Raw genomic sequence first — 27,999 nt, forward strand, 5'->3', positions numbered from 1 at the left:
TATACACACAGAACGTTTATTTGGATTTTTAAAAAAAGGAAAAGAAATATCTTGGAGTATGGTTACGTACTGTATCTTTCCCAAAGTTTTAAACTAACAATATTTTTTTTTTTTTCTCTTTGTTCCTTTTTTAAAGAAGTGACATTAGTTTATATTTTTGTCCTCGGGCTGCAGTGATGCAGATGATTTCCCACTTCTTCATAGAGAAACAATAAGCTTTGACACAAAACGATTTCTATTTCTGCATGAAAATGAAGACAAACACTGACAGACTGTATAAGGTACGAGCAACATGAGGTGATTAAAAAAAAAACCATCAGTGTGGATTAACAAAACATTTTCTCTTAGGACTTTCAAGCAAGGCAGAAAGTTAAATGTCAGTCTGCGCACTGATGACTTGTTTTTCTTTTGTTTTCATGACTTGTCCGTCAAGATAATTAAATAGCCTTCTTTGTTTTCTGATACTGACACTGTTCCACACAGCCGATCAATAAACCGATAATGTGCAACACTCATGACATTTTCTTGTTTTTAAAAATAAACTGCAGCAGTAACAATAGGCTCACTCACTTTAGTTGACATTTAAAGAAATAATGAAACTGAAGCTACAGAGAAGGCACATTTAAACAAACAAAACAACAAAGCCATTTTAGCCTGCGTGATACAAGTCGATGACTGTGAATGTGAGTGTTTGTGTGTGTGTGTGTGTGTGTGTTGTCATGCTTGCTCATGTAATGACATTAGGTCCACGGCGACCTGTCCTCTCGTGGATGCTGGAGATCTTCAGTGCGATGGCGATCAGAGGCCCGAGCACCACCTGCAGTAAGAACACACAGAACAGTACGCAGCTTTGTCAGTGAGGAGAATTAAACAATGTCTACTGGACTATTGAAAATGCTGGGATTGGCACCAGCAACCCTCATGTGGTAGAAGATGAATGAATGAATGTTCCTCTGACTTGCTAATCAGCATTTATAGCCGTGACAACCTGCTCGCACACGACACTTGCTTTCTTAATTAAGCCTGGACGAGAACGCTAATTAATGTTTTTGCTAAAACCTGTGTTTGTCCTACTAATTCATGTCTGCTGTGAAGGAGGTCTATTACGCCAGGTTTATTCAAGACGTGCCCGACAGTTTGCTAATTTAAGTCCAACTTTCAGTCACACCATTCTAATCCAAATGCCAATGATCACAGAATTTGACGAATATAAAAATAACAAAGCTGGTGGTGCCTTGAAACTTTTGCACAGTACTTTATTTCTTAGAGTTCTGTCTCAGTAGTTTGATTTTGGTTGGTTTTTAAGTTAGTTTCAGACACTATATAATGAACAGAATGTGTGATGATTAGTATTATTATCTCTCACATTAAATTACATTTGTTGCTGAGTGCTTCTCCTCATAGACATGAACCTTTTTTACGAGCTGCTTTGTTTTGCAGCACATACAGGCATCATGTGAGTTTGGGGCCACAAACCTGACACAGATAAACAGATAGTTAAACAGATGCATCATTCAGTAACCCAGATTGACTTACGTCATTGTGGCCCTATAAAGACTGTGTAAACACGCATGTAAAGAGGACTTTACTGAGGCAATCGCCTAGTTTGTCGACCAGTTCTTGCTGGTATGAATAATTCATTCATAAAGTCTGCACAACAGGAAAGACTGCGGTGTCATAAAGACAGTGGCAATGAGGAAACGTTGCGTTGCGCCATCACAACCGGGATCAGAGGTGACAAAACATTTAGAACATACCTGTAAATAAAACACACAAAATGCATGAGGGCAAAAGAACAAAGAGCAGCATGTGTTTGCCACACAGCATCACAAAGTGCATCAGAGTATTTGATGTTGCTGTACGTGCTCGGTGTAGGCCACCCAACTTTGCTTAACATTTATATGACTTGACTCAGGTGTTTTGTGTCAACTGTAATCCTTCATTATCATGTGATGCACAACACATAGTCCAGTACACTTTGTAAAGGTTAAACACAGCAGCTTCAGTGTCAATGGAGACAAAATACCAACACACACAGACTGTGGCTCTGCTGCTCAGCTCACTGTGCCATAGATAACTGCAGTATCTGCAGAGTTTCTAGTCTAACAGCTTAATAAGCATGTTAATCATATATGTTATCAAATGATTTGTGTGCTGAATAAGGAACAGGATGATTAGGAATGAACTATGATTCTATTTATTATTAATGAGAGATTGCAGAAGGTAACTAATTCTTGTTTTTATATTTATTGCTACTTGGGAACTTTCCCCTCACAGCTTGGACTCTTTCTGTCCGCTGACATTTACATTCAAATAAATTCTTAATTATATCTGTTTCATAGTGTTGGAAAACAATTTGAAAGTCATGGATTTTGCTTGAGGACATGTTAGGAATGGTGAATACACTGCTTGGACCCAAGTGCAGGAGACAGATGGCACGATGAGTGATTTCAAGAGTCTTTATTTTTCTCTTGAAAAAGCAGGCAAAATCATAATCGTAGTCTGCTGAAACAGACTTGGACTCTGACGTGTTCTCTCGAAAGCATAAACGACGCACTGGCAAAAACAAAGGAACTGGGGACACTTTATAGGAGAGAGGGAATCAAGGGCAGGTGTGAGTGATTACATAAGGATCACCAGGTGAAGTGCATGAGGGAATTAGGGGAGATGTGTCAAAACAACTGAGGAAACTACGAGACAGGGAGACATGATATTTACTAAAATAAAAGGGAAGTGAAAATCAAACCCACACCAAAAGTGACATGAACTTAACGTGACTTTAAACCTAAACTAGCACGATAACTTAACTAAGCAAGACAAAACCACTAACAAAGCTGACGCTTCGTGACAGGACACTACAATGTCAGACAGTAATTCCTGTCCTTTGGTCGTCCTTGTTGACTCAAGGCTTTAGAAAACATGGGTGTCTCCCATGAATGAAAGCACAGAACACTCCGTATCAAAACATAAACGAGGCCCGTCTAGCCATGATGACAACAACATTATGACAGCCTCTGTATGGTTAAAGTACACCAGCTATCCCAACACCCAAGGTAAGGTACGATCGTGTTCCTAATCACTCCAAAGTCTACAAGTCAATCAACTTCAGCAGTGTCGTGTGAAAATCCAAAGTCGTCAACTGAGGCTTTGTGTATTTACAGATTTATTAACAGGGACGTGAGATGTTTCACTTAAGGGATGATGTGATCTGTTATGTATAATATATGGAATCTATACATTGTTCAGAGAATAAATGCAGAGTCTCAGTGTAGAGCATAACTTCTAACGTTTCAAATCAGACAATTCGAACGCGCCACTAGTCCGTTCAGAGTCAGCCGTTTATCACGGATGACGTGTCGTCTTACGTGATTTTCGTATTCCTATAGCAGCCCCAGCATTAAAAGCAGCGCAACGCTGATAGGACAAATGCGGCAACAACTTCCACAGAAGCTCAGCCTCTCTGAGAGTTGGGTGCAGACACTGGGCTTCTGCATAATGATTGGAGGAACTGTCTGAAAGGCGGGAACCAGTTTTTGATAGACAGCATTGCAGAAAAATACGACAGCGGAGGCTTTCCTGCGAAATAGACGATTTGTACGTATAGATTATACCATTTAAGTTTTAGATTATTATTTATGTATAATATATGTTGTATATGTTTCAAAGACCAGCAACCGCCACTGTCTTAAAGGTATTATTTACTGACACAAACATACTCATAGAGTATATTCCATTTCTGCCAATACACTTTGCTAAATGTTACACTGGACCTTTTAAACAGTTTATTTTGGTACAGGTAAGTGACTCTGTCCTAGAATACATGGATAAGCAGTCATCACTGCGTCACTGTACCTGTGTCTCTCTGTCGTGTCTCTCAGGGTCTCTCTCAAAGCACTCGGCATAAATGCGGACGGTGGCGCCCGTCCCTCCCCCGCTCCCACTCATCCGAAACACCAGGCGTGACGCGTCAGTGAAGATGATCCTCAAACCCTGGAAACAAACAAAGCCAGGACTTTATTATAAAACTCCCTCTTCATGTAATGACAACTTAACAAATCCAAAGTCAATTACTTTAATGAGTGGAATAATATTCTTAATATCAATTCAGTGTATATATGTATGTTTGCATTGCTCTTTGTTGTTTTTAAATTTATATTTTTCCTTATGTTGTGCCCACATTTTCTTTTACTTTTCTTTTGCTGTCAACTTTGTTATTGTATGGGCTATGTCAAATGTAATAAAGAAAGTAATAAAGAAATATCTTATCTTTTTCTGTTTATAATAACATGCGATGAGGAAATGAGGAAACTCATAAAATGGCTTAAGCAGCACAGGTTTGGTACGCGGGCTTGTAGCGCTGTTTTTTGAAAAATGACTCATTGATTTGAATCAGTGAGAGGACAAAGTGAATAATTGACAACTTCATTCTAAAAAAGTATAAAATACAGCACAAAACCATTGTGCGCTTCATATAAATATTTGAATATTTATTTATCATACATTTGGTACTGTATAAAAATGTTTAATGTTAGTTTTTTAATGTAGTACATGTCAATATCCACTAGAGGGAAGTAACAGTATATACAGTTTGGGGACTGTTCATCTTGGATTCCTCTGCATGAATCTGATTATTAACTTTATCTAAAGGGATAACTAAGCCTTAACTTTGTCATTTATTTCAGGAACATTTAAAAGTTTGCATTTCTAAAGTTTCCTTAATTTTGTTTTTTGGCAATTACTTAAAAACGTGTTCACTCTTTGAACTTAGCCTGAATATTTTTAAGGAAAACAGGAAATTGTTGCGTTGGGGTGACCAGCTACAGCTCTACTGTCTGACGTAAGGAAGATAAGTAATGTGTGATGACTCTTATCTGTGCAGGATTCCACAGCGGCTCTTCCTTATCCCATTAGCGCAAAAGACAAGCTCAGGAGGAAAGACAGCAAAATGTTTTGGGACAAAATAACCAAAATAAATCAGGAGGTTTCATGAAACATTGAAGAGGATGCCTTTGATTGACTTCTTTTGTAGTATATAAAATATGTGTTCAGCACAAAAAAAAAAAGTCTTCACATTAACAAACGATGAGTCTTTTCCCTTTAAGAAGAGTTTAATGAACTGTTGTGGAAGTAATAGTCGCCCCAGTACAACATTAACCCATACAGTAATAGCTATTAACCTCTTTAAACAATGACTCAGCTCTTCATTTTTATAGACCGTGGCACTTCTAATCTGACTAGAAAATCTCTAAAATTAGAGATGTCCATCCGGCCGCCTGTGAGTCAGTCAGCTCATCACTAACAATAGGTTAGCAGCAGCTATAAAATATCAAGTGTCCCAAAGTAGAACCATACCAGTTCATGTGTCTGTACCTTGTATCTTGTGTATTAGATATAAGTCATTTCATTTACATATGAGTTTTCTGTGACAAGACTAATTCATTGACATGAGACACAGAAACAAGGTCATTTTTTCCTAAGTACTTCAGGAAAGGAGAATACAGGTTGAGTACAGACCTTCATTGACAACCGTCTGGCAAGAAATGGTAGGTAAACACAGGTGTTACTAATCTGTGCTGATAAAACCTTGATTAATTTGATCAGAAACATCTGTGTGTATCCAATTGGCAGCTATGAAAAAGCGCCGTTCAGAATCTTTAGCTATCTATCTATGTGCCTCATATTCATCCTTCTCATCTTTGAAATTGTTTTAATTTATGGAACACCCATGTCTATGTACAGCTGACAATGCACATCACAGCCAAAAAACCAGGCCACAAGACTGAAGGAACTGCCTGTAGAGCTCAGAAACAGGCTTGTGTTGAGGCACAGATCTGGGAAAACATGAGTTACATTGATGGTTCCACCATTAGTTGAGGTAGTCTGGACTTTTCCTTGCGCTAAAGCCAAGGTCTCTCAATCCTGGTCCTAGGGACCCACTGTCCTGCATGTTTTACATGTTTCCTTGTTCCAGCACACCTGATTCATATAAATGGCTTGTTATCAGGCTTCTGCAGTGCCTGATGATGATTTGAATCAGGTGTGTTAGCGCAAGGAAATTATAATGACACACTATATAATGCAATGCCTATAGAACATAAACATCTTTTTTTTCTATTCTAAGGCAACATAACCACATTATTTTCATTTTAAAGGGATTATAACGAATACAAACATACTCATGGGTAGTTTAGCCGTCTTCAATATCTTTTAAACCCTCCAAAATGTTACACACACAGACCTTTTAATAACCCCAAAACAAGAGTATGGCTTCAGTGTCCATGTTTAGGCATCACATATTTTACAGTTATGTCGGTTTATCTATCCATCTGTCTGTGAATTCATCCACTGTATGTGCCTAAGATATATATACTGAAGAAAAGCTGCCATGTCCCTGCTGTGTAAATCCCCAAAATTTGTCTCTGTGTGCGTGTGTGTGTGTGTGTGTGTGTGTGTGTGTGTTCGCTTTTAAGTGTTTGTGCCAATGCCCTCCCCTTCAAACACACTTGCTGCAAGTGAGACGACAGCTGATATAATTCTGTTGTGGGAGGAATGTGTGCTGTAATAACACACACTAGGCAGACTGAGGATTTACCAGTGAGGTAAAAAAAACATTTTGGGGCAACTGACAAACTGTGTGCTGTGGAGTCACTGTAACCAGGGTAAAACAGCCAAGCAATCAGAGTAGATTTGAACTTTTTTTGCTTCATTCCGATGCTCAGTTTGAAATTCAGCAGGTCGACTAGACCCATGTCTACATGCCTTAATACTTTAAGTTAGTGCCATGTGATTGGCTAATTAGATGTTTGCGCTAACAAGCAGTTGAACAAGTGCACATAATAAAGTGACTGGTGAGTTTGTTGATGTGTTGTGTGAGTAAAAAGCCCCACCAGGGAGATAGATTGCAAATTAGCCTTGGCTAGAAATCTAGAAATGTAATGCAATTTTTGTTGCATTGTCCCTGACAAATAAACTAATAAATGAAAAGTGTCTTCACACTTTTTTACATGGACAACTGACATTCCAGTGTCCCCTTGTGTGGTCCAGGTATTACTAATGTTGTGGGGACAAATCTGCTTACACAGTCACATTATGGGGACTTGTCTTCGTTATGGGGACAAAAAAGGTTAAGATGCATTTTAAGGTTAGGATTAGGAATAGACCAATAGTGATTATGGCTAAGATCAAAGTAAGTCTCCAGGAAATTAATGTAAGTTGTTATTATTAGGGTTAGCGATACACTGGTTAAGCTGAAATGAATGGATGACTATGACAGTCCTTAAAAGGAAGGCTGCATAAATCTGTGTGTGGTATTAGGTGGAGCACATGCAAAGAAGTGTTGACGCCAGGAATGAGTTTCCACACATTTGTGGACAGAACAGCGGGAGTCAGCTGGGTAAACTCCACTGGTGGGGATGGATGGAGGGAGGGAGGGAGGGAGGTAACAGTGAGTGAGGGAGTTATTAGTGTGTGTGTGCGCAAAGCATTCTGTGCTGTATGTAATCTGTGTTTGTGTGCATATGTTTATGGTTGAACATGGAAGACGGACTGTCATGTCCAAACATGGAACCTTCCCGATGAGATAACACTGACGCTCAGTGTGTGGTCTGGTCCACAAGAGTGTAAAGACTAAGCGCGTGTGTATAAAAGAAAGCAAGATGGAGGGACTGTGTGATCGTGAGCATAAAATATGTCTTCAAGTCAGATATTTTTAGTCAAACTAAATTTAATTACAAATTACTACAAGGCTAAGAAAATGTCAAAAATGTATTTATTAGTGCACCTGCTGGTCAGGACTAACACATTATCAGGTACACCAAGCTATAAATAAACAACACACATATTTCATTTTGGTTTTTTTTGTAGAAACAGAAAAGGTCCAGTGTGTAATATTTAGGAGAATTTATTGGCAGGAATTAAAAATACTACCAACAAGTATGAGGTTCCAAAGTATAAATGCTTTAAAATAAAAACTGCCTAATTTGCTTGAGGTAGAGGGCTTGCTTTATGGAGGCTTCCATCTTGCATCACCACTTCTAAATCAGACCAAACGGATGTGGAAATAGAAACACAAATGATTAAGAATGGCTCCAGCCACATAAATCTAATGCATAAACAAACAAAGAACAGGGAAGGAGAGTATCCTTTCTGGTATTTGAAGGCCACCGTAGTTCCCTGACGTGTTTGGGAAAAGGAGGAGTGAGCAGAGAAAACCCCTGTTTGTTGCACTCTTCAGTCTCACCATTACATTTCTCTCATTCTTAAATCCTTTTTACACAGTTTGGATCAGTCTTGACATAACTTTTACAAACAGCCTTGTTATCTGCTGCTACACTTAACATAAGGTTTACATATTTAAAAAACATTGTCATTTTCGCATAAGCTACCACAGATAGCAAAACATTGGCTACCTCCGTGACTGAATGAGGGACAGCTTTTTAAACAAAACTGAGCGTTTTAGATGTTGACACCTGATCTCTTTGACAAGGTCAATATTCTATCTGATATCAATCTGGCATATTTGATAAGAGCAACTCTGAAATATTATTACTTTCCCTTTCACTTCCACTTCTAATTCTGTGGTGTAAAATCCTGAATTTACTACATTCGTCCTCCATGGTCATGTCAGACTCACCTGGTTTCGGGCCACAGTTCCATCCACAGGGTCGATGTACTCAAAGTTGTCAGCCCTCTCCACGCTGTATATGTGGTCACCGACGGCAAACTTCTGACTGGTGAACGCTTTGTCTGAAATGACTGCTTCCAGGTCCCTCATCAGGTAAAAAGCTCCACGGGGATCCAGACCTTCATAGTCAAACCTGATACAACACGGAACACAAACAAAGAGCAGAGAGAGGGAAAATATGAGGGAATATTTTAGAGATAAAACACATTCTTAATTTTTTTTTATCTTTCCCCAATACATTTTCTAATGTATGCAATACAAAAACTCAGACGTAGTGAGTGTTTGACGATGTAACGTAAAGGTCCAGTGTGTAAGAACTAGTGACATCTAGTGGTGATACTGCAGCTCACCACTCCCTTTCCCATTTTGTGGTGGCACAAAATGGAGGCCCTGGGAAGCATATCACATTTGTGCCAATAAGCCTTCCTAAAAACAATACACTGGACCTGTTAACATGATCCGAATCTGCAAGACGCAAACATTTGTCAGGGTAATTAATTGATTTGATTTCTTAAACGATGATATAGTTGTTTTTAAAGAATATGTGATCTTGTGCTTGGCCTGATCAGTATGTCCTCTCCTCTATACAGCTTCATGTTGTGGCATATGTGCATCATGTAAACGTCTGGACCAACTGTCAATGGGAACACTACAGCAGTAATCTCTGCCTCTCACAGGGAGAGGTTAAAATAAGAGCAAGTAGCAACAAGTGAGGAGTCCAGGAGGAGATGAAGCTGAAGATCTCTGAGACATATTTGGCTTTGATCCTGACACAAAGGTTGAGCCTATCTGGGAAAAGTGGGGCCATGAAGTCAGTCACAGTACTTGTTGGTTGTCATAAATTCAAGATATAGTCATTTAAAGGACACTGATTACCTGCAGAAGTAGTTGCGTCCAAGCCTGGCCCAGTGCTCTCGGACAATCTGCTCCACGCCCTGCTTCTTTGCTGCCATGATGGACAACCACACCAGCACTGACCACAGACCATCTTTCTCACGAATGTGATCTGAACCTAAAGATGAAAAGAAAACATGACATGACATCTGCTGTGCGCTTAATGTAACATTGGTCCTATGCAAGATATTCAGTTTTTACAAAATTCTGAATTCTTTTTATATACAGTATTTGCTTTGCACAAAGACTGGAAACAAGGAGAGGCAACTACCCACTGCTGACCAATAAATACAGCTAGTGTGCTGCAAAACAATCTTTCAACTTGACAAGATGGCAAATAAATATGTTTTTCCAAAAAGGGTGTAAAATTGGAGAATAAAAAATTATGAATACGTCCCTTGTGAATAAAATGTATTTTGCCACATTTACCTATGAAAGAGCTTTTAAAGAGAGGGGTTGGGTTGCATACCAAATGTGCCACATGCTTCCAAACAGCATCTCCCACATGTCCACTCCCCCACACCCCAAATAATCACACTAATACACCCAGTCAGAGAGGCAGATCACGCCCTTCGTCAGTCTCCTTCATTGGGGAGCTATCAGTTTGTTGTCAAAGACAGCTGCACAGTAAAGTTATCTGTTAAGGGAACACTCTGACATTTTAGATGAATATGTTCATAATGTTTCCCAGCAAGAGCCCAAAGTGGAAACACTTAGCTGATTTTCAAAATACATATTATGTCTTTTACCATATACATAATTGTATACAGTAGTTTTAAATATCAAATCGTGTAAACGGGAAGTGTACTACAGTCTATGTCTGGCTGTTGTACTATACAGCTGTTAGGAAACTGATGTCATTATTTAATCCCAGGCTCATGGTCAGTCTCCCTCTGTCTGACTCTCTGACACAGACACAGAAGATCACCTACAAATCTAATTAGTAAACCTCTGAGGCACAACCACATCTTTTCCATCTACACTATAAAAAAAAATGATAACTGCAGTGAGCAGTCTCATAAATAAAAAACAGTGCAGTTGCTCTAATATGCGACCAAAACTAAAGACACAAGGAGAGCTTCTGTAAATCTAATACATTTAATGTAATCTAGAAAATCACCATTCTGTGTTATGATCGAGGAGTTGATCAAATGGAAAGCAACCCGGCTTTGGCACTATAAACCATAGACTGTGTATGAAAAGCATGTAGTCTAACGGATGAAACACCAACTACTATTTTGAAATCCAGATATTCCCCTGCCGCCATGACAGTTTTAGGAACTGGAAATTCACTGCACATCATCTGCAACCAGGCAACTATGACACTGGTCTCCACTCATGTGAAGTGATTTATTGTCTATTTTCCTGGTAAATGGTAAAATTCATTAATACATTTGCCTAATCTCAAAATCTGTATGTTTTTGGAGTGTGGGGGGAAACCGGAGAACCTGGATAAAACCCATGCACAAAATGTAACAAATTTCTTAATTAACATCATGCTTGCAACCAGCGTTGTTGCCCCCTGGTGGCTACCAGCCTCTTTCATCCTACTTCCTTGGGTTCACTTTTACCTGGAAGACTTTATCATTTTTTATATACAGTCTATGACAATATCAGTGTTTGGAAACACTAGGGAGAAACATTTTCTACTGATACCTTCACTGACTTTGGGGCTGATCTTAGTATGTTACACTTCTAGAAAAGAAATATTACATAACATCATGTGGTTTTTTTTTAATATGTTGCGTGCCATAAGTCCTGCTGTGTGTTTGAACAAGGGTATGGAGAGGTAGTGAGGAGCAGGAGTGGTGAGTAGCTCTGATGATTTACCACTCTGCAGCTCTCTCTCTGAGCTTTTGGCCTTACATGGCTAGACACCGAGTGAGCTCCCATAGACCTCTGTGCTCTCTGCTGCTTCCACTTCTCTCCTCCACGTCAATACTTCTCATATTTAAACTCTCCCAATTCCCTCTCCCTCATTTTTCTAAAAGCTGCTCTTATCTGACTTGTTCACACCCATGACTTGATCCTTTACACACAGTTTTACATACTGCTTCTCGTGTGAAGTTTTTTTCCACTTCTTAAATTTCACTCTGTCAAACATCGGTGATATCAAAGAGAATGATTCACTGACATTAGGAAAGGTAAGAAAGCTGTAAGCTTGACTAACAGTTGTAGACGGAGGGCAAGAGCAAATGTGCATGTATCATCTGTGCATGCCCATTGTTTATATACTCTGCGTACGAGCCTGAATTTGCATTCATAGAAACCACTGGACGCCTGTTCACATGTTGCAGTGATTCATGGAGCCCCTGTCTCCTTTTATAGCAGAAGAATGGGGATTATTTACACATGCAGTCAGTGTCACCGCCTTCACATTCATTATATGACTCCGACTGGAGCTACAGGCAGTCAGAAAGCACCACTTTCAACTCTAGATATGAGGCAGCCAGAGAAGGGAATGCTCATCTTTAAAGGGATGTTGCGATTTCATTAACACTTGGACTTAGTTTCTGTATTTTCATGGCCATAATTTTTATGTGTAAAGTGACATAGTACTCATAGCTGTTCATGCTCAACATTTTGCCACTGAGGCGCTCACACACATGGCAACCAAACAAGTCAAAAAATCATCTATTTCCATGTTACCACGCTGCTTCCCGACACCATCAAACCAAGTCTTTTGTTACTGTTTTGATTGAAAGACCCCTAGAGTCGGAAATGATATGCTGTGTGTTAAAATAAACAAAAGATTTGTACTAAGACATGAATCAAAAACATGAATCTGCAGCAGCACAATGCACAGCACTGCTATTAAACGTTGTGTGTGCCAATTCCTGTGGGAAAACACCTCTGGATTGCAGTTAACCGCACTGACTGGACTTAATTGCAGTGTGTTGTTGAATGTTCCCGCTCTCTAAACGGCACACACAGTGTTATCATAACACATTTTAATAACGTCCCAATTTCACCATTAATTTCAAGTAAAAAGTTGACTGGAAACGATTGGCTGCTGAAATGTTTAATTGTGTCCCAGCTGCATATTCAGGAAGCAGCAGCTGGCTGCTGCCGTCCTCCAGTGATGGCCTTGTTTGCAGGCACCTCAACAACAGCTGCCGTTGAGAGGAGGGGATTTCTCAGTCACACACCTACTCACATTTTCCGAGACGTACCGAGGGTTTGAATGAGTGACCTTATACCCTCATGCAAACAGGCTACTGCTGCACTGTCTCTGTATTTAGTGGATAATTTCCTTTCTGTATTGATGACAGTTTGATGGTGGAGGGCTTCAATGTGAGCGAATGACTGTGCCAGATCATGCCAGAGAAAATATAGATGTGTCATGGAGAATCTTTTTCCCAGTCTTTTACTGAACTTGACTTTACGTTAACCTATGTGTGTATGTTTCAAATGGCATGTATTAATGATGTTTTGAATCTTTTATCAATCAATCAATCTTTTAATCAATCTCTTGGAAATGTGTCGTTCACATAGTAGTTACATAGGAGGAGTTACAGAAATAACAATAAAATAGTCAAGACCTTACATTATACATACATTTGCTCCTGTCAGCATTTGTACAGTCATCATTATCATACCTGTCCCAAAGCTCTCCTCCCCACAAAGGGAACAACGGCCAGAATCCATCAGGTTTCCAAAGTATCTCCAACCCGTTGGCGTTTCGTAAAGTGCCAGTTTCATGGCTTTGGCGACTCTAAAAACAAGCACAGAGAGAAATTAAAACAAGGTTTGGGACAAAGATTGTCAATATTATGCTCACAAAAGATGCACTGTTTGTATCTCCCCCCCCAGCTCTGCTATAGAGATAAGCTTACAAGCAATCCTCTGACCTTTTTGAAATGAAGTAAACCAAATCTGCCAACAGCTCATCCAATCATTTAATAAGGCAAAGGCAGCGAGAACAAAGTGAGCTAACATTTAAGCTGATGTTTGCTTTGAACCTGAGCCACAGAGGAGGACACGGAGTGTGCGTGTGTGTGTAATGTATGTTGGGGTCCTGAAGAGGGAAACGGGTGCAGACAGTACAATGTTTGGGAGGAGAGGGAGCGCAAAGTCAAAGACTTTAGGGAGAAGAAGCTAAAAGGAAAGACTAGCAGTCCTTTTAAACCCACATTTGCAGAGGAATAAGGTTGGATACAGTGAGGGAATGCACAACATTATTATAAAAGGGTATATTTTTAGAAAAGAGTGGCCACCTCTGAACAAAAATGGAAAATGACAATCAAAATCAGTAAATATTTTAACAGTGCAAGTATTACCCTTGACTATAAACCGCCTGAAAACATTAGCAGAGTATGTAAATTCAAATGGAAAAGCAGCATAATTACAGTACAAATACCTCAAGATTCATCTTCCATACACAAGCACTATTATATTCCCATTACAGCTGATATTAAACCGGACCTAAATTTGACATTACATGTCATTGTAGCAGGCAAATGTTATCTAAATGTAATGTGATATTGTGTATCTGTAATGCAAAGTTAAATGTTGTCATGTTGTCTTTGAGCTGAGGAGACAAAAATGCCTTCTTCGTAGGTTCTTATGGTCAATTATAGTCATGTAACCATTCAACTTTCTATTTTATTAAATTTTTATCTCTATGAATATAGAAGCTTACATGATCATTGAGCACTTTCCCTGACCTAAAATACATATAACAATAACAATACAGTATAAAAGAAGCAGAAGCATTAATTAAATGCATTAATAAATCTGAAACACGGAAGTTTTCTGTCCATACCGACTAGGCCTTGAGGAAAAGGCTGCAGTTACAGTAAAGGACACTGAGGTAATAATCTCAGTTTTGTTTCTGGAATTTAAAAGTTTGTTTACAGTCTATGATAACAGACGCATGGTGAGTTGATTAAAGCTGACAAGGTGCGAGACGGTATATCACAACGTGCAAAAGATCAGTACATGTATCATAACAATGGATTAAATTACTACTTGTATATGAAAGGAGACGCTTACGGTGTTGAACCCACAGAGGAAAATCACAGACTCAGCAAATCCCCTCCGCTCTTGGGAGCATTTCGAGAACTGTATGTTTTGTTTTAACATAATATTCACCAAACTCTGCACTTCCTGCCCAGCAGCATTTAAAATTTGCCATTTTAAATGCTTTTATTGTGGGAATTCAGAGAAATATAAATGTGGATTTGAGCCACATTCAAGGTTTTTAAGTGGTGATACTTGTACAAACATCCGTGCAATCCTCATGCACATAAATAAACCTCCGCACAGTGCCCATTACAGTTGTTTACATGAGGATGGGATAAATTACCAAATAAGAGTAAACCAGTTTGATTCTCCTTTGGGGAAGTGAGAGCTGGAACGGAAAGCCTGGAATTCCTAAAAACTCCTGGCCCCCTGACAAGATCTGATGGCGTTTTAAATGGCATGTCCACAGCCAACACAAGCACTGAAACTGACCCGACCACTGCTCCGCTTTCAAACTCTCTCGCAAACACACTGGGACAAAATTGTTGTTAACAGTGTGAGAATATAAACACTGCAGTTGACCAACACAAACATAAACAACGATCAGGTTCAGTGTGGACGGATTGTCACCCAATTTGGTGGGAATATTGTGTTTAGAGGGCAACTTCGGATGACTGACATTTGATTTACCATTTAAATATTAGGGCTGAGACTTTTTGAAGCTTATATTGAAGAGATATAAATTCCCCATCATATTGTATACGTGGCATCATCATCACATTATCAGAAAATGAGATCATTTATTAAATGAAGTACTGAAAGAAAGAAATCAAATTATTCAACCATAAAGGCTCAATTTCAGGACAACAGTGAAACATATCATCCAATAATCTTGGTGTTCTTAGTATTTTCCTACAGATGCATTAAGCTTAAAAAGAAGGGGTCGTGAATCCAACTGAGGGGCCTATGCTCCCTCGTGACGTCAGGTCCCATACTACTGACAAAAGAAAATGGTTAAGTTCATTTCAAAAATGAAATGAACTGAATGAAATTGGCTAAGGGACAAGATTTTGCTGTCTCTATCACAACAGATCCCAGTGGTGGATCTCATCGTAGCCACTGAGTCAGCAATCGGGAACAACAACCACTCGATCAACATGGAGACGGAATAACTTGGCGTGGTGTAGTCAGTGGTGTTTAGCAACACACACACCACATCGAAAAATCCCAGGACTTTGCAAACGAAGCCAAAGAGATTAAACTGGACCCGGAGGAAACCATGGTGTCAGATTACTCTTCACATGCATCCACACCACAGAAGCAGAGAAGACAAACAAGAAAACAGCTCATGGAAGACACCAACACATTCTCCCTGCAGACCACATTCCATGCTTGAACTCTCTGACCTACTTTGACTATCATGAAGGTTTCTACAGGCAGAACATTTGGGTGTGCTATGGGGTCACCAGTATCTTTCATAGTGGCGAGGTGGAGAGCAGGAACTGCACTTATCCATTGTTTTAGTTATGTGGACAACACCCGGGTCAAGATCAGAACTCAGGAGCTGGAATCTTTCACAGAACATAACATGAACTGCATAGACAGCAGACGCAGAGTAGTATGGGATTTTTCTGCCCCGCTTTAAACTAAAGAATTTTGGCCAATGAATATAATCAGGGACACAGGGTCTGAATTTGGAAGATTTCTATTTAGGGCTGTAATCCCTTGTGTGTAGGTGTGACCTCTCAGCTGCTAAAGCCTCTACTCTATCTCTCTATCTCTCAAAATTCAGTCCTTTTCTGGTGTGAGAAAACAGACATCGATCATGTGTCTTGATAAATTCCTTTATCATATAAGGAATAAATAAAAAAGTTTTAGTTATGAAACTGATGTAGCAGATGTTGAGATGTGCCGTCAGATTATAGCATATTTTAAAAATCTGCTACTGCTTTATCCTCACCAGTCCATCGCAGGGCCACACAGAGACAAACAACTATTTACTGTCACACCTATAATCAAATTAGAGTGTCCCCTTAACCTCTGCATGTTTGTGGACTGTGGGAAGAAACCGGAAAAACACTCCATACAGAAAAGGCCTTTGGTCAGACTGGGTTGCGAACCCAGGTCTTTTAGCTGCAAGGCAACAGTGCTAGCCACTGTATCGTTATTGTATCATATATCGTTAACAGCCTTTCAGTCCGACTTTATTTATGAATTGCCTCACCTGTCATGCACTATTTCAAATGAATACATTCTCATGGTTGAACAAAATGACTGAAGAATACAGAGTGGAAGTTTTTTGCAACTCTTTTTCTGTCTAAAGAATGACATGCATTACATGTAATGAAACTGAAGAGGGACTGCCCTTCTTTCTTTCTTTCCTTCCCTGCATGTGTCCAGTGAAATATTGTTAGCCTTTGGCCTTGGTTTGATATCTTACCAAACATGGTATGCAGCCATAGCAGCACTACAGCCTGGACTTGAAGGACAAAAAGCACAGCATGCTGGTGCTTTACTTGGGCTTAAAACCTCCTTCCTGACCTGAATCAGAAAAGGTCACTGGACATCATGTCAATTTAATAAACTGAAGGCGTTTGCCTTATCGGCCAAAGCTGAGAGCAGGAAAATAAAGTTGAGGTGATTTCTGTAAATGGTCATAGCTGTTACCCACAACGTGTTGTGGAGACATCAGTGCTAACATTGGTTTCAAACTATTTCCAAAGCTGTGTTAAAAAGATATTTATCATATCATAATATTATACAAAGTGGAAAAGTGTGCTTGTTAGGTCAGTGTTTAACTTGGCTCCCTGCTGCATCTTGCCCGCTGTCAAAATACTGGTGCGTATAGCATTTGAACACGATGACAGCATTTTTCAGTTCTTTATCTTTTTTTAAAACCAATTTTGTCCGTTTTTTATGAACTTGGCAGTTTACGTGGAAAAAAAACCCAGCCCGTATAAAACTGGTTTGGTATAAAGATAACAATGAAGATCTAATCAGTTAATCTTATGGCAGCAATGAATTTAGGCATGTAGACATGGTCGACATTACCTGCTGAAGGTCAAACAGAGCATCAGCATGGCAAAGAAGTGTGACTTTGAACATGGAATAGTTGTTGGTGCCAGACACACTAAACCTGAGTATTTAAAAAAGAACAAACAACTGCTGATCTATTAGTATTTCCATTTGCAACTATCACTTGGGTACACAGAGAATAGTCAGAAAACAAGAAAATATCCAGTGAGCAGTGGTTTTCTGGTTCTTGATGATGATCAAGAGATCAAGGGAGAATGGCCAGCCTGGTTCAACAGGGTAGAAAGAACACAGTAACTCAAGGTATCCAAAAGACCATCTTAAACCTTGAAGAACATGGTCAACAGCAGCAGAAGACCACACCAGGTGCCACCCTACTGACACTTTATTAGGTGTCTTGCCTAGTGGTTGCTGAGTGCATACCTTGCCCTCAAATTACAAAACTCTGGAAGTCAGAAATGTTCATTAAAGTGATGGAATACAGTGCACGGTGTGTGAAATAGGGTGCAACAAAATAAACCTATTGGGTTTTTTAATAACTCATTAACACATTTACATTGAGGAAGAGGACACTGATAAACCTCTGTGGGTACATTATACAAACTAGCTTGGGAAACACTGCTTTGTGACATCACTGTGACTGGAGCTGGGGCGTCTTATATCTGTAACCAATCTGTGATCATTACCAATTTTCCATTTATCATCCCACTAAAACACAAATAATGACAGATCTGACATAACCGCAACACTCAATGTGTGGACGTGTGACATTAAAAGCACAGCCTGTGGTAGAAGCACACGTTAGTTCCTGATTACACATCCTCGTAACCTGCAACCATAACAACCGTTACAACTAAAACAATTTGATTCTGCTTGATTTGCTAATAATGGTTTCTGTGAAGAACTCCTCTCCCTAAGTTACAGGAGAGGCAGATGTTTCCTTTAAGTAAAAAATCCCTCCTACTTTCTCTCCTTCTCACCCCTCCCAACATCTTTGCACCAGACCTTGCTTACAGTGTGTTTCGCAGAGACACACACACCTTCAAATGAGGCAACAGTGAGGTTCCACATCTTTAACTTCAGCCGTCTCTTGATCGAAATATAACAACAAAAGAAAGTCCACTGCTCAACTTGAGAACAAATGGATTCTCCTCCCCATCATTTTCCCTTATTCCTCCCAGATACATAACTATACACACAGTGTATACACAACATCACATTCATCAAGGCTTTTATAACACAGTTTGCTTGACTACGCATAAACACACAGCAGGGAGGATTGCTCAGTCTAAACACTGCAGCGTGCAGACACACATCGAGGCCACACATTCTCCTAAAAAGGCCTACATTTGGGTCGACTCCAGGATCCAATACCACACTGCTAAGTACTTCAACACTCCCTAGAAGCCGTCAAAGACGCGCAGATATGGACGTCAGATCTCCAGAGACAGCAGCGTTGTGTGAGAACCCGAAGTGCCTGTTATATGAAGCTGTGTTGAACAAAGTGACTCTGTCATCCGAGAATGGCAGTGCTTATCAGCGAGATCTCAATACGCTTACCCGAGAGTACGCCGGTGAAATTGGTTTTAACAGGGGGGGGAAAAAAAAGAAAACCTGACAAAATGCTATTTGTTTCTGACAAGGAGCGTGGCATTATCTGATAATATTTCATTCTATCTGATAACGTCTGGTAAATGATCTAAAACAGACATTCAAACTATAAAGTAAATTCCACTTCTGGCAGACTGCGCAACAAAGTAATGGGTTCCAGGAAATCAAAGCGATCATCAATACAACAAAGACCAACACTTGGAAAATAGAGATAAAGGAGACAAAAAGTCTCTAGTAGAAACTGGAGAAAAGGCTACTTATCTAAAAATTGTGTGTACTCTTTAAGACAAATTCTAGCATAAACACTGACCATGTCAAGACCAGTATAGTCCACATGGAGAAATTACAAAATTACAATTACCAAAAACACAGGAAAAATAAAGTCAGTTTTTCATGAGCTTACTGATTTTGAATAGGTTATTACGCGATCTAAGACGAGAGACCGAAAGACCTCGGGTCTCATTTAACTTGATGAGTACACGATACATTCACAGAATGCAGTGTGAACTAACTATAGTTGATCTCTTGTGGTTCCCTCATGGCATTTAACAGCACACTACCCTTGAGGAGCATTCTGTTGAAGCCTCAGTGGGGTGCAGTGCAAGGGATCCCTCTGACTAGAACAATGTAAATGTGGATAACTTTAGCTGGGATCACATCCTCTCACTCAGCACCCTCTGCACAGCTCTAGTTTTACATAACAGAGAATATTTTTAGGCGGTGAGTAAAAGTATACGTGTGTGTGTGTATGTGAGCTCATCGTCCATCTGTGTTTGTGTGTGTGTGTGTGTATATCTTGTACCTGTCAAGGGCGGTGCTGGTGGCCATACTCCTGGCAAAGCCTTTGGCGCCATGCTGTCTAAAGTAGGGGATGGCGGAGAGGTTGGCGGCCATGATGGCCACTGAATCAGATGGGTTCACGAAGAAGCCGTTTTCTCCGAGGATCATGTACCGGTCCTGACAAACAGCACAAAATCATACAGTTTAGCAAGAGAAAGCTCTACGACAAGGCCGCTCAGTTTCTCATGGTGTCAATATGGACGGAGATCTGGAGATTTTGTACACAGTAACATAGACTTCTATGAGATCATGTTAAATGACTTTCTTCAAAACAAAACTGACACCTTTAGCAGAACACTTGGTACAAAGTGTATCTTGATCGGTACGTGGATCGCTACAAGAAATGTTATAATTTCTTCCATTTCTTCTTCCATTCCCAGGAAATTGAATCAAAATCAGTTCTGAGCTGCTTACAAACAACGGAGAGACAAACGCCTGCAAAAATATGGCCTCCTTCGCCAAGCTAATTATATAAGGGAAGAACTAGAGTCAGACTAAATTTCTCTTTTATTATTCATTTACGAGCAAAAATCCATTAAAAAAAGATCATAAACTGGTATTCCACATAGCCAACACCTAATAATAATATAGGGGATTCCTTTGTGCCAGAAAAAAGCCATTGTTTTCAACAAAACTATTAAAAACACATGACTGGACAACACAGTTGAACTGGGTGACATGCTCCTCCTTTATGATGAATATGACCGCTGCAGTTTATTTAGAGTTAATCCTACAGGCTGCCATAAATACTCACTCTCTGTGTATATAAATCTGCAGCTGAAAATAATCCCACACAGATGCAGAGTTTACTCTGGTGGAGCCACTGCAGAGGCCAGCTTGTTTTAGGAAATTAGGCGGCATTAAAAACATATATATTTGCAACCCGATTTCAACACCACATATCGTCGGCGACACGTTTGGGCAAGCGTTCTTTACATTACTGTAATTACGCGACAGTTTGTGGAACAATTCCAACTGTTTCTGAAAGCTAAGAATTTGCACTTTTCACTGACGTCAATGCAGGAAGGCGGCAAATTGGTGATTTTTATCCAAATATGCCTTGAAGACGGTGCTTTTGGGTGATAAAAACCACCACTGAGGTTTGGTGATGCGTTTGTTTCATAATGCTCGAATTTCAAAATTAAAATGCAAAAAATCTCATATTCATGTACAACTACAGTCTGTTTTTTGTTTTTCCTGTCTTTAAACTGTTAATACACTCTTTTAACATGCAGTAAATTGTAAAGAACTGCCACGTATTGAAAGTTCAAAGTGTTCTGGAAACACTTTTAACCCTTTTCTGTGTGCATTAAGCAAGGGTTACATTTTGCACAAAAAGAAAAATGTATTCTGTCATTTCAAAGAACAGGAAAAGGAAACGGTTGCAAAGTTGATTTTGGTGTTTCAATATGATTTGTTGCTAGTAAGAGAATTAGAAAATGACACCATATACAGACAATTATATCTCTTCGACTAATTGTCATAAAACATGGGACAGAATGAGCCACAGATGACGACAAAACTGTAAACGTTAAAAAAAAAGAAACATTGACTGATTTGATTATAAAAACTGGCTCTAATGATTGTGAAGACACCGGCAAACTTTGTTGGAGAAACAGATCATATAAAATAATATAATTCCCCTGACGCTAAGCAAAAGGGTGACATGACTATTGGCTGACACTGTGGAAAAAGTGAGCTGCTTGTTTGATCATCATGGATAAAGTCTTACTTCGGATTCCCACTGCTGCTCTTCCTATTATCAAGGAGCAAACAAAAACAAATAAAATATAAATGCAGTTCTTTCTGGTATCTATGGGTGGAGTCCAACTTAAATTAACAAATTAAATGAATGAATTCATGAATGCACTGGTTATACAGTATTTTATAGCCCAGGACATATATATATATAAAAAATGCATTGTCATAATTTGTGACAAAATTCAAATACTGTATTGAATAGCAATTCCAGCATGTGCTTCTCTATGCTTGTTAAATGTATCTATTGTTATTATTTTACGACAACCAAAGCTTTCAGACATTTGGGAAATATCAGCGAGCAGGATGAATGATGGGAAACACATAAGTTATGCTCTTTACAGACAGGCCGCTTTGACAAAAGCACAGCATGTAACGTTCTTGCCGAGACCTGATGTGGCTTATGGGAAGGATTATTTTAATTTCAAGCAACAACAGTACCAATAAAGATGATGGGGAACATGACAATGTGTGCAGTTATATTAATAACAGCATTTGTTCACTGTGTTTCCACATTGTTTAGTTCAGCGCATTTACAGCGGTGGTGTGTCAGACCTGTGGTGGAGTTTATTTCTACAGGATTAAAAAAAGGCTCTCATGAGAAACTGAGTTTCAAAAAAAAAAAACAGACTAAATTCCTTCAGGATGTCAAGTATCACAATTGTAGTTTTTCCACTCTGTGTCCAGGTTTCCCTGAACCAGCTCAGTGATTGTGAACACTGTGCCGCTCTTTCATCACATAAACCCACAGCGTGGTTCCTTTCTTCTACATGTTCTTTGTTTTCTCGCTGTACGATGAAGTCCTGATCAAAAAGGTTGGTCCACATTCGATACTTCTATATCATACAGCATGATTTCCTGCCGTACAGGATAGAGTAACAGGTTTCTGTCAACACAGCCTTTGTTGTTTGTGCGTGATCAACAAAAGTTGGAACAGCTGTAGGCATTGTTTGCATTCATTTTTGAAATCATTGTTTACTTTCATCGCTGACGGGAAACTCTACGCTAATCAACGTCTTAATCTGATACAAAATTGGTCTGTTTTTTATAAAATGTACATGATTTTTCAGTTTTTGCTGGGGCTTTTGTTTGCGCCTCGGGGCAGTTCACTGCTCCTTTTTACGTGGGAAAGTAAATATGAAAATCCTAAATCACGTTGTCCAACATCATCCCTTTGTTTATTCAATTATCTGGAAAGGTTTTTAAATACATATATACTGTAAGTCACTTTTAAAGATCATATAGAAAGCAGATGTCTTACCCCATCTGCATCAAATGCAGCTCCAAAGCCAAATTCACCTCCTTTCATGGCCTCGACCAGAGCGGTGGCATAAGTTAGGCTGGGCTCTGGAGGGCAGCCCCCGAAGTCCTCCAGAGGAACACAGTTCACCGCGGAGTTAGCTGGGGCCCCCAACTCATCACACAGGATCCTACGTACATAGGGGCCCATCACTGAGAGGAGAGGAGAGAAAAGATGAGGACAAGAGAACAGAAGACGAGACAGAAACAACCAGAAACAAACAGTGGGTGATGATTTCCCTCACCTCCATTCATTGCATCTATGCGTATCTTTACTTGATCTGGTCCTGTCAGGAGACTTTTAATGGCACTGAAGTCAAAGATGTTCCGCAGCAGCTGTAGGTAGACCTCAACTGAGTCGACAATCTCCACTGGAAACACAAGAGATCGTTTGTATTGAGTGGCAAGTGTGCATTTTTGTGACGAGTGAGTAAAGTACTGTACCTCTGAAAGGTTTGAACTTGTTCTCCAGGTCAAATTCTTGTCTTCCCAGCCTGGAGAGGTCAATGCGGAGATCGGGGCAGATGGCATACTCCTCGAGTGTTCGACTCACCTGGTGGATCTTCTCCATCACTGTATCCGGAGACGGACCTGCCAAAAAAATTAGGAGATGAGCAAACAATACTAGCAAGGACTTGAAACAACCCCATAGTATCCAGCTTCATCCTTCTTTCACCTCCGTTTGCCACGTTGAACTTGATTCCAAAGTCTCCACCGGGGCCTCCTGGGTTGTGACTCGCCGTGAGGATGATGCCACCAATGGCCTTGATCTTCCTGATGATGCAGGAAACAGCTGGGGTGGACAGGAGACCGTTGTGGCCGATTACGAGACGACCAATCTGAAGGCAAAGACATTGAGTGAGGTGTAGTGTCAGTTGCAGATTATTCCAGGACGTTGACTTGACGGCTCACTTTCAAATCATCGGCCCAAAGATGGTTTACGTGCTACTTTTAAAGCAGCATCCCATAATAGCCCTGAATGTCATACTAATTGAAAGTGTCCTCACTGTGGAGGAATGTGTCCTCCTTACGTCAGTGTGTATCCTCATAACATTCCAGGCATGTGCAGTACAAAGGACTGAGGTGTTTATTCCTCGAAAAGATTACAACAAACTGTATAAACTATTTGATTACATTTAAATCACTAGCCAGTGTTAAAAACAATAAAAGACATATCTGCACTATTTCCCGTCTGACTTTTGGTCCAGTGCCATATGAGAGGGGATATCCAGTGCGAGCAGTTTGGGCCAGCATAGATGGAACAGGATGGGGCACACGTAGGCAGGAAAATAACGCAGGATGGATGGAACTGCTGATAAGACGGACGTCAGGAGACATTTGGCTGGGCCATCAGAAAAGCACACCGACCTCAACAACAAATTATATTCCCTTCAGTTTTCTTTCCTTTGGAACCTGACCAAGCCAATCACAAAGATCTCAGAGCAAAAGTTTTAAATGAGCCGTGGGGATTTTCCTCCACTGTGTGTCTGTCTGTCTCTCGCTCCATCCTCCTGCTGTCAATTATCTGCCACTGGCACTTTGAGGTCAGTAACTTTTAGGGATGAGTTTACGATTACTTTGCTTGTTCCTATTGTTCCTACAAACCATCACTTTCACTCATGACTTAACCTTATCCCGAACCGTTTGAGAGGAGATGTTGTAGAGGTAGACGTGGCTGCTCAGCCAGTTTCAGTGATTTGTCGTGTTACATGTTTGTCACATCAGATCTCTGCAGGCACAACATGAACTCATCTGATAAGCTTTCATGTTGTCTTGGAGTACTTTTTAAGGACTATTTATTGCTCTGTTTCATACCGATACATACTAGTGTTCCTAAATAAAGTTATTTGATTTCAAATGTATTGAAAGGCATTTCACATAATTACGGGATCTTATACAAGCTGCAGTGCCTCTTGAATTTCTTTGTAAGGATTTCTTTGCTTGTGGCACAAAATGAAGGGTCCCTTAATGACTGATGTTGCACGTCTTATCTGAAGCTGTTTACATTTTTAATGATACGGATGAAAACATAGATTCTGAAAAAAAAGTATGTCATTAGATTTCTATCATCTTTAATAGTCTGTTGTGACGTGTGTATCTTTCGTAGTCTTTTCTTACAGTTAAGGTTCTCGATACTGTGCTGCTTCAACACAAACATCTATCTATCAGGCCCCTATGAAACAATGTTCCTTTTATGATAAAAACGTTTTAAAAGATAAAGATGAAAACACAAACTCGGAGTAAAAAAACCCTGAAGAAATGTCATTTCATCTTGTGACCCTTTAGGTTGTTACTGTGGCCCCTTGCAGAGGTCCAGACCCCCATGTTGGACACCCCTGGTCCACATCAACATTCTGAAACCACAGCCTTCTGTTTACCTTTATTGGCCAAACTTTCATAATCACTCTTGGCAAGTTTATTTAGCAGAGACTTTAAAGGTGTTTCCATTACAAATCTCTTTCATTGCCTCCATTATCACTTGTGGGTCCCAACCATCACCACAGTGGGTTCCATTTTACTGAAACCACATGGGACCTGCAAAATGTGTCCACTTCAAGTCCATGTCCACTTAGTAAACACTTAGAATCCAGGTAGCCTGGACTTTAAGTGAGACACACATGGAACACACCATGGAAACCACACAAAACCACTTGGGACCCATATTCTGAGCCTAAATGGGGCCCATATGGACATGCTGTCTGTGGATGAATCAAGATTAAAACTAATTTAAAGAAAAACACTAGGTTCAAAATGTGGTTGCAGAGAACATTGTAAATAACAATGCACGTCAGACTATTGTATGTCCAAACCCAGACCATCTCCTCTCTTCTCTTCTTACCCCGTTGGCTGCTGCCATCTGCACGATGACCTCGGTGGCAGCTCGGCTGAAGTAGCGGCCGTCGCTGCCCACCACCATGGTGCAGCCCTGTCGGTCCCGCAGGTCGATGGAGGACAGGAGGCTCTGGATGTAGTTCTGCAGGTAGTTCTTCTTGCCCTCGAACACCGCAGTCTTCCGCCGCAGCCCGTTGGTGCCGGGCCGCTGGTCGTCGAAGGGGGCGGTTTGGACCGTCATCACAGGGATGGGACTCGTCTCCATCCTCCTCGACGGGATCCAACAGAAGCCTGAAGTGAGGTGTGGAGTTTTGGCTGAGGCTGGAACAAGATCTCAAAGTGGGGAGAAAAAAAAAGAAAAAAAAAGAGGGAGTCCTGCAGTCTGTAAAACCACTTATTTTAAGTATGTTTTATATTCTCTAAAAGATGTATTGTCTCAACAAAGAAATGCTCCTCTACATGGAGAGCTGCATCCCTCACTGGTGAAGTTCACACACAGCTAAAGCCTCCACTGCTCTGCTGCTGCCTGTCACACACACACACACACACACACACACACACACAGACAGAGAGACAACTCCCTCTTTTCCTAATAAGCCTGAACAAGTGAGTGAGGAGGGGAGGAGAAAAAAAGAGAAAAGACCAGGGAGGGTCAGAGTCTTCAAGGCCCACAATCAGCTGAGCCTCAGGACAAAAATAGACCAGTGACTGATGGCAGATGGGAATTGTTTCAATCCCAGTCTGAAACCGGACACTGTCTCCTATCTGTGCTGTCTACACTGTCCGCCACAAGACATGAGAGGTGACTGACTAAACTTTTAATACACAACACTCACTGTACACTGTTTATTTACAGGTCATAAAAATGCACATGGTAGATTTAAAATGTATAAAATGAATTATTTGAATCTACGATATGGTATTTATTGTTTGCACTTTACATGGTCACAAGAAGTCAGCATCAGACAGCGTGTAAGCTCAAGCAGGTGGTAAACAGTACCACCTAGAGGCTGTAGAAAGAACTGCACTTACATTCATGGCATTATATCAGCCCCAGGGTCCTCTGACATAAACACCAGCAGGAAAATATCACATTATCGAGGTACACAGATGATCGATTACCGATAATTGATCAAAAACAACTTATCATTTTAGCCATAACTCAAAAGCCTCATAGAAAACATAGAAAGTATTTTCAAAATGTGAAAATGATACCGAAACATCATATTTTCATCAGTCATATTTTGATATATTTTAAAATGTTTTTTCCCTCACAGAACAAAGAAAATATGATTCAATCAGTGGCGGATCTAGAAAATTCTACATGGGGTGGCAAAACAGTGGCAAGAGGTCTTGGCAGGGTGGCATGTATGAATCCCCAAATGTAAATGGATTTGGAACAAACACAAAAATACTTTAAAACTATTTACAACAGGAACAAGCCCAGTGTTTAAACGAAACAAAACTGTGCATCTCTTCAAAAGTAAAATTATTAATAGCAAAATGAGCAAAAAAAGGCCTAGGACCCTCTTCCTCCCTGTCATCTTCATCTGACTGGTGGTCACTCTCTACTTTCTGGATCTGCAGCAGCCTCCTCCTCTTCCTCCCTCACATCCTCTTCTCCACTTATTTGTTCATCTCCTTCTGTGGCCTTCTCCTGCTCTGACCCTCCTGGTCTCTCCAGTTGACTACCTTTCTCCTTCATTTCCCTCCTCCTCTTCCTGCTGTGCACATTTCTTCCTAAAAAAACTGTAGGGCCATGTATAGCTAATAAGTATCACAAATATTCCATCAGAAAATATTAATTACACACACACAACAGTTATGTTTAGACTACTTAATGCTATTGTATTTGTTATTTTCCCATTTAGACCGTAAATGATGTCACCTGGTTTAGGTTGCGTGCAGCCTCATTGCTGTGATTTGTGACATTAAGTGGTTTTATAGTATAGAAATGTAGTGTGTTGTAACGTAACGAAACGGCGACCCTCTGTAAACGTTATGGATTAAAACACGACAGGTTTTAATATATTGTATGAAGCTGTTCTTGTCTTTACTAAAATCAAAACTAATCAAAAATACTC

At 40.1% G+C, this 27,999-nt stretch overlaps 1 protein-coding gene across 1 annotated transcript; it reads right to left on the reverse strand.

The window, feature by feature from the left end:
• pgm5 (phosphoglucomutase 5) lies at positions 1–26,463 on the reverse strand. Its single transcript, XM_044025231.1, has 11 exons — positions 25,923–26,463; positions 23,760–23,922; positions 23,528–23,674; positions 23,329–23,454; positions 23,046–23,236; positions 19,989–20,143; positions 13,177–13,292; positions 9,560–9,695; positions 8,633–8,816; positions 3,853–3,990; positions 1–817 (listed from the first exon to the last, which is right to left on the reverse strand). The coding sequence occupies exons 1-11, from the start codon at positions 26,178–26,180 to the stop codon at positions 728–730; spliced, it is 1,704 nt and encodes a 567-aa protein (XP_043881166.1). The 5' UTR covers positions 26,181–26,463; the 3' UTR covers positions 1–727.
• Positions 26,464–27,999: the final 1,536 nt, after the last annotated feature.

The sequence above is a fragment of the Solea senegalensis genome, linkage group LG5 (genome assembly GCF_019176455.1).
Source record: "Solea senegalensis isolate Sse05_10M linkage group LG5, IFAPA_SoseM_1, whole genome shotgun sequence".
NCBI lineage: Eukaryota > Metazoa > Chordata > Actinopteri > Pleuronectiformes > Soleidae > Solea > Solea senegalensis.

Bases quoted from the DNA above. Each gene is read 5' to 3' on its own strand.
- pgm5 (XM_044025231.1), bottom strand. From the start codon at position 26,180: ATGGAGACGAGTCCCATCCCTGTGATGACGGTCCAAACCGCCCCCTTC. The intron at 23,675-23,759 runs GTGAAAGAAGGA...TTTTTTTGGCAG, and splicing joins GTTCAACGTGGCAAACGGAG to GTCCGTCTCCGGATACAGTG. The intron at 3,991-8,632 runs GTGAGTCTGACA...GTTTGTTTCCAG, and splicing joins GAACTGTGGCCCGAAACCAG to GGTTTGAGGATCATCTTCAC.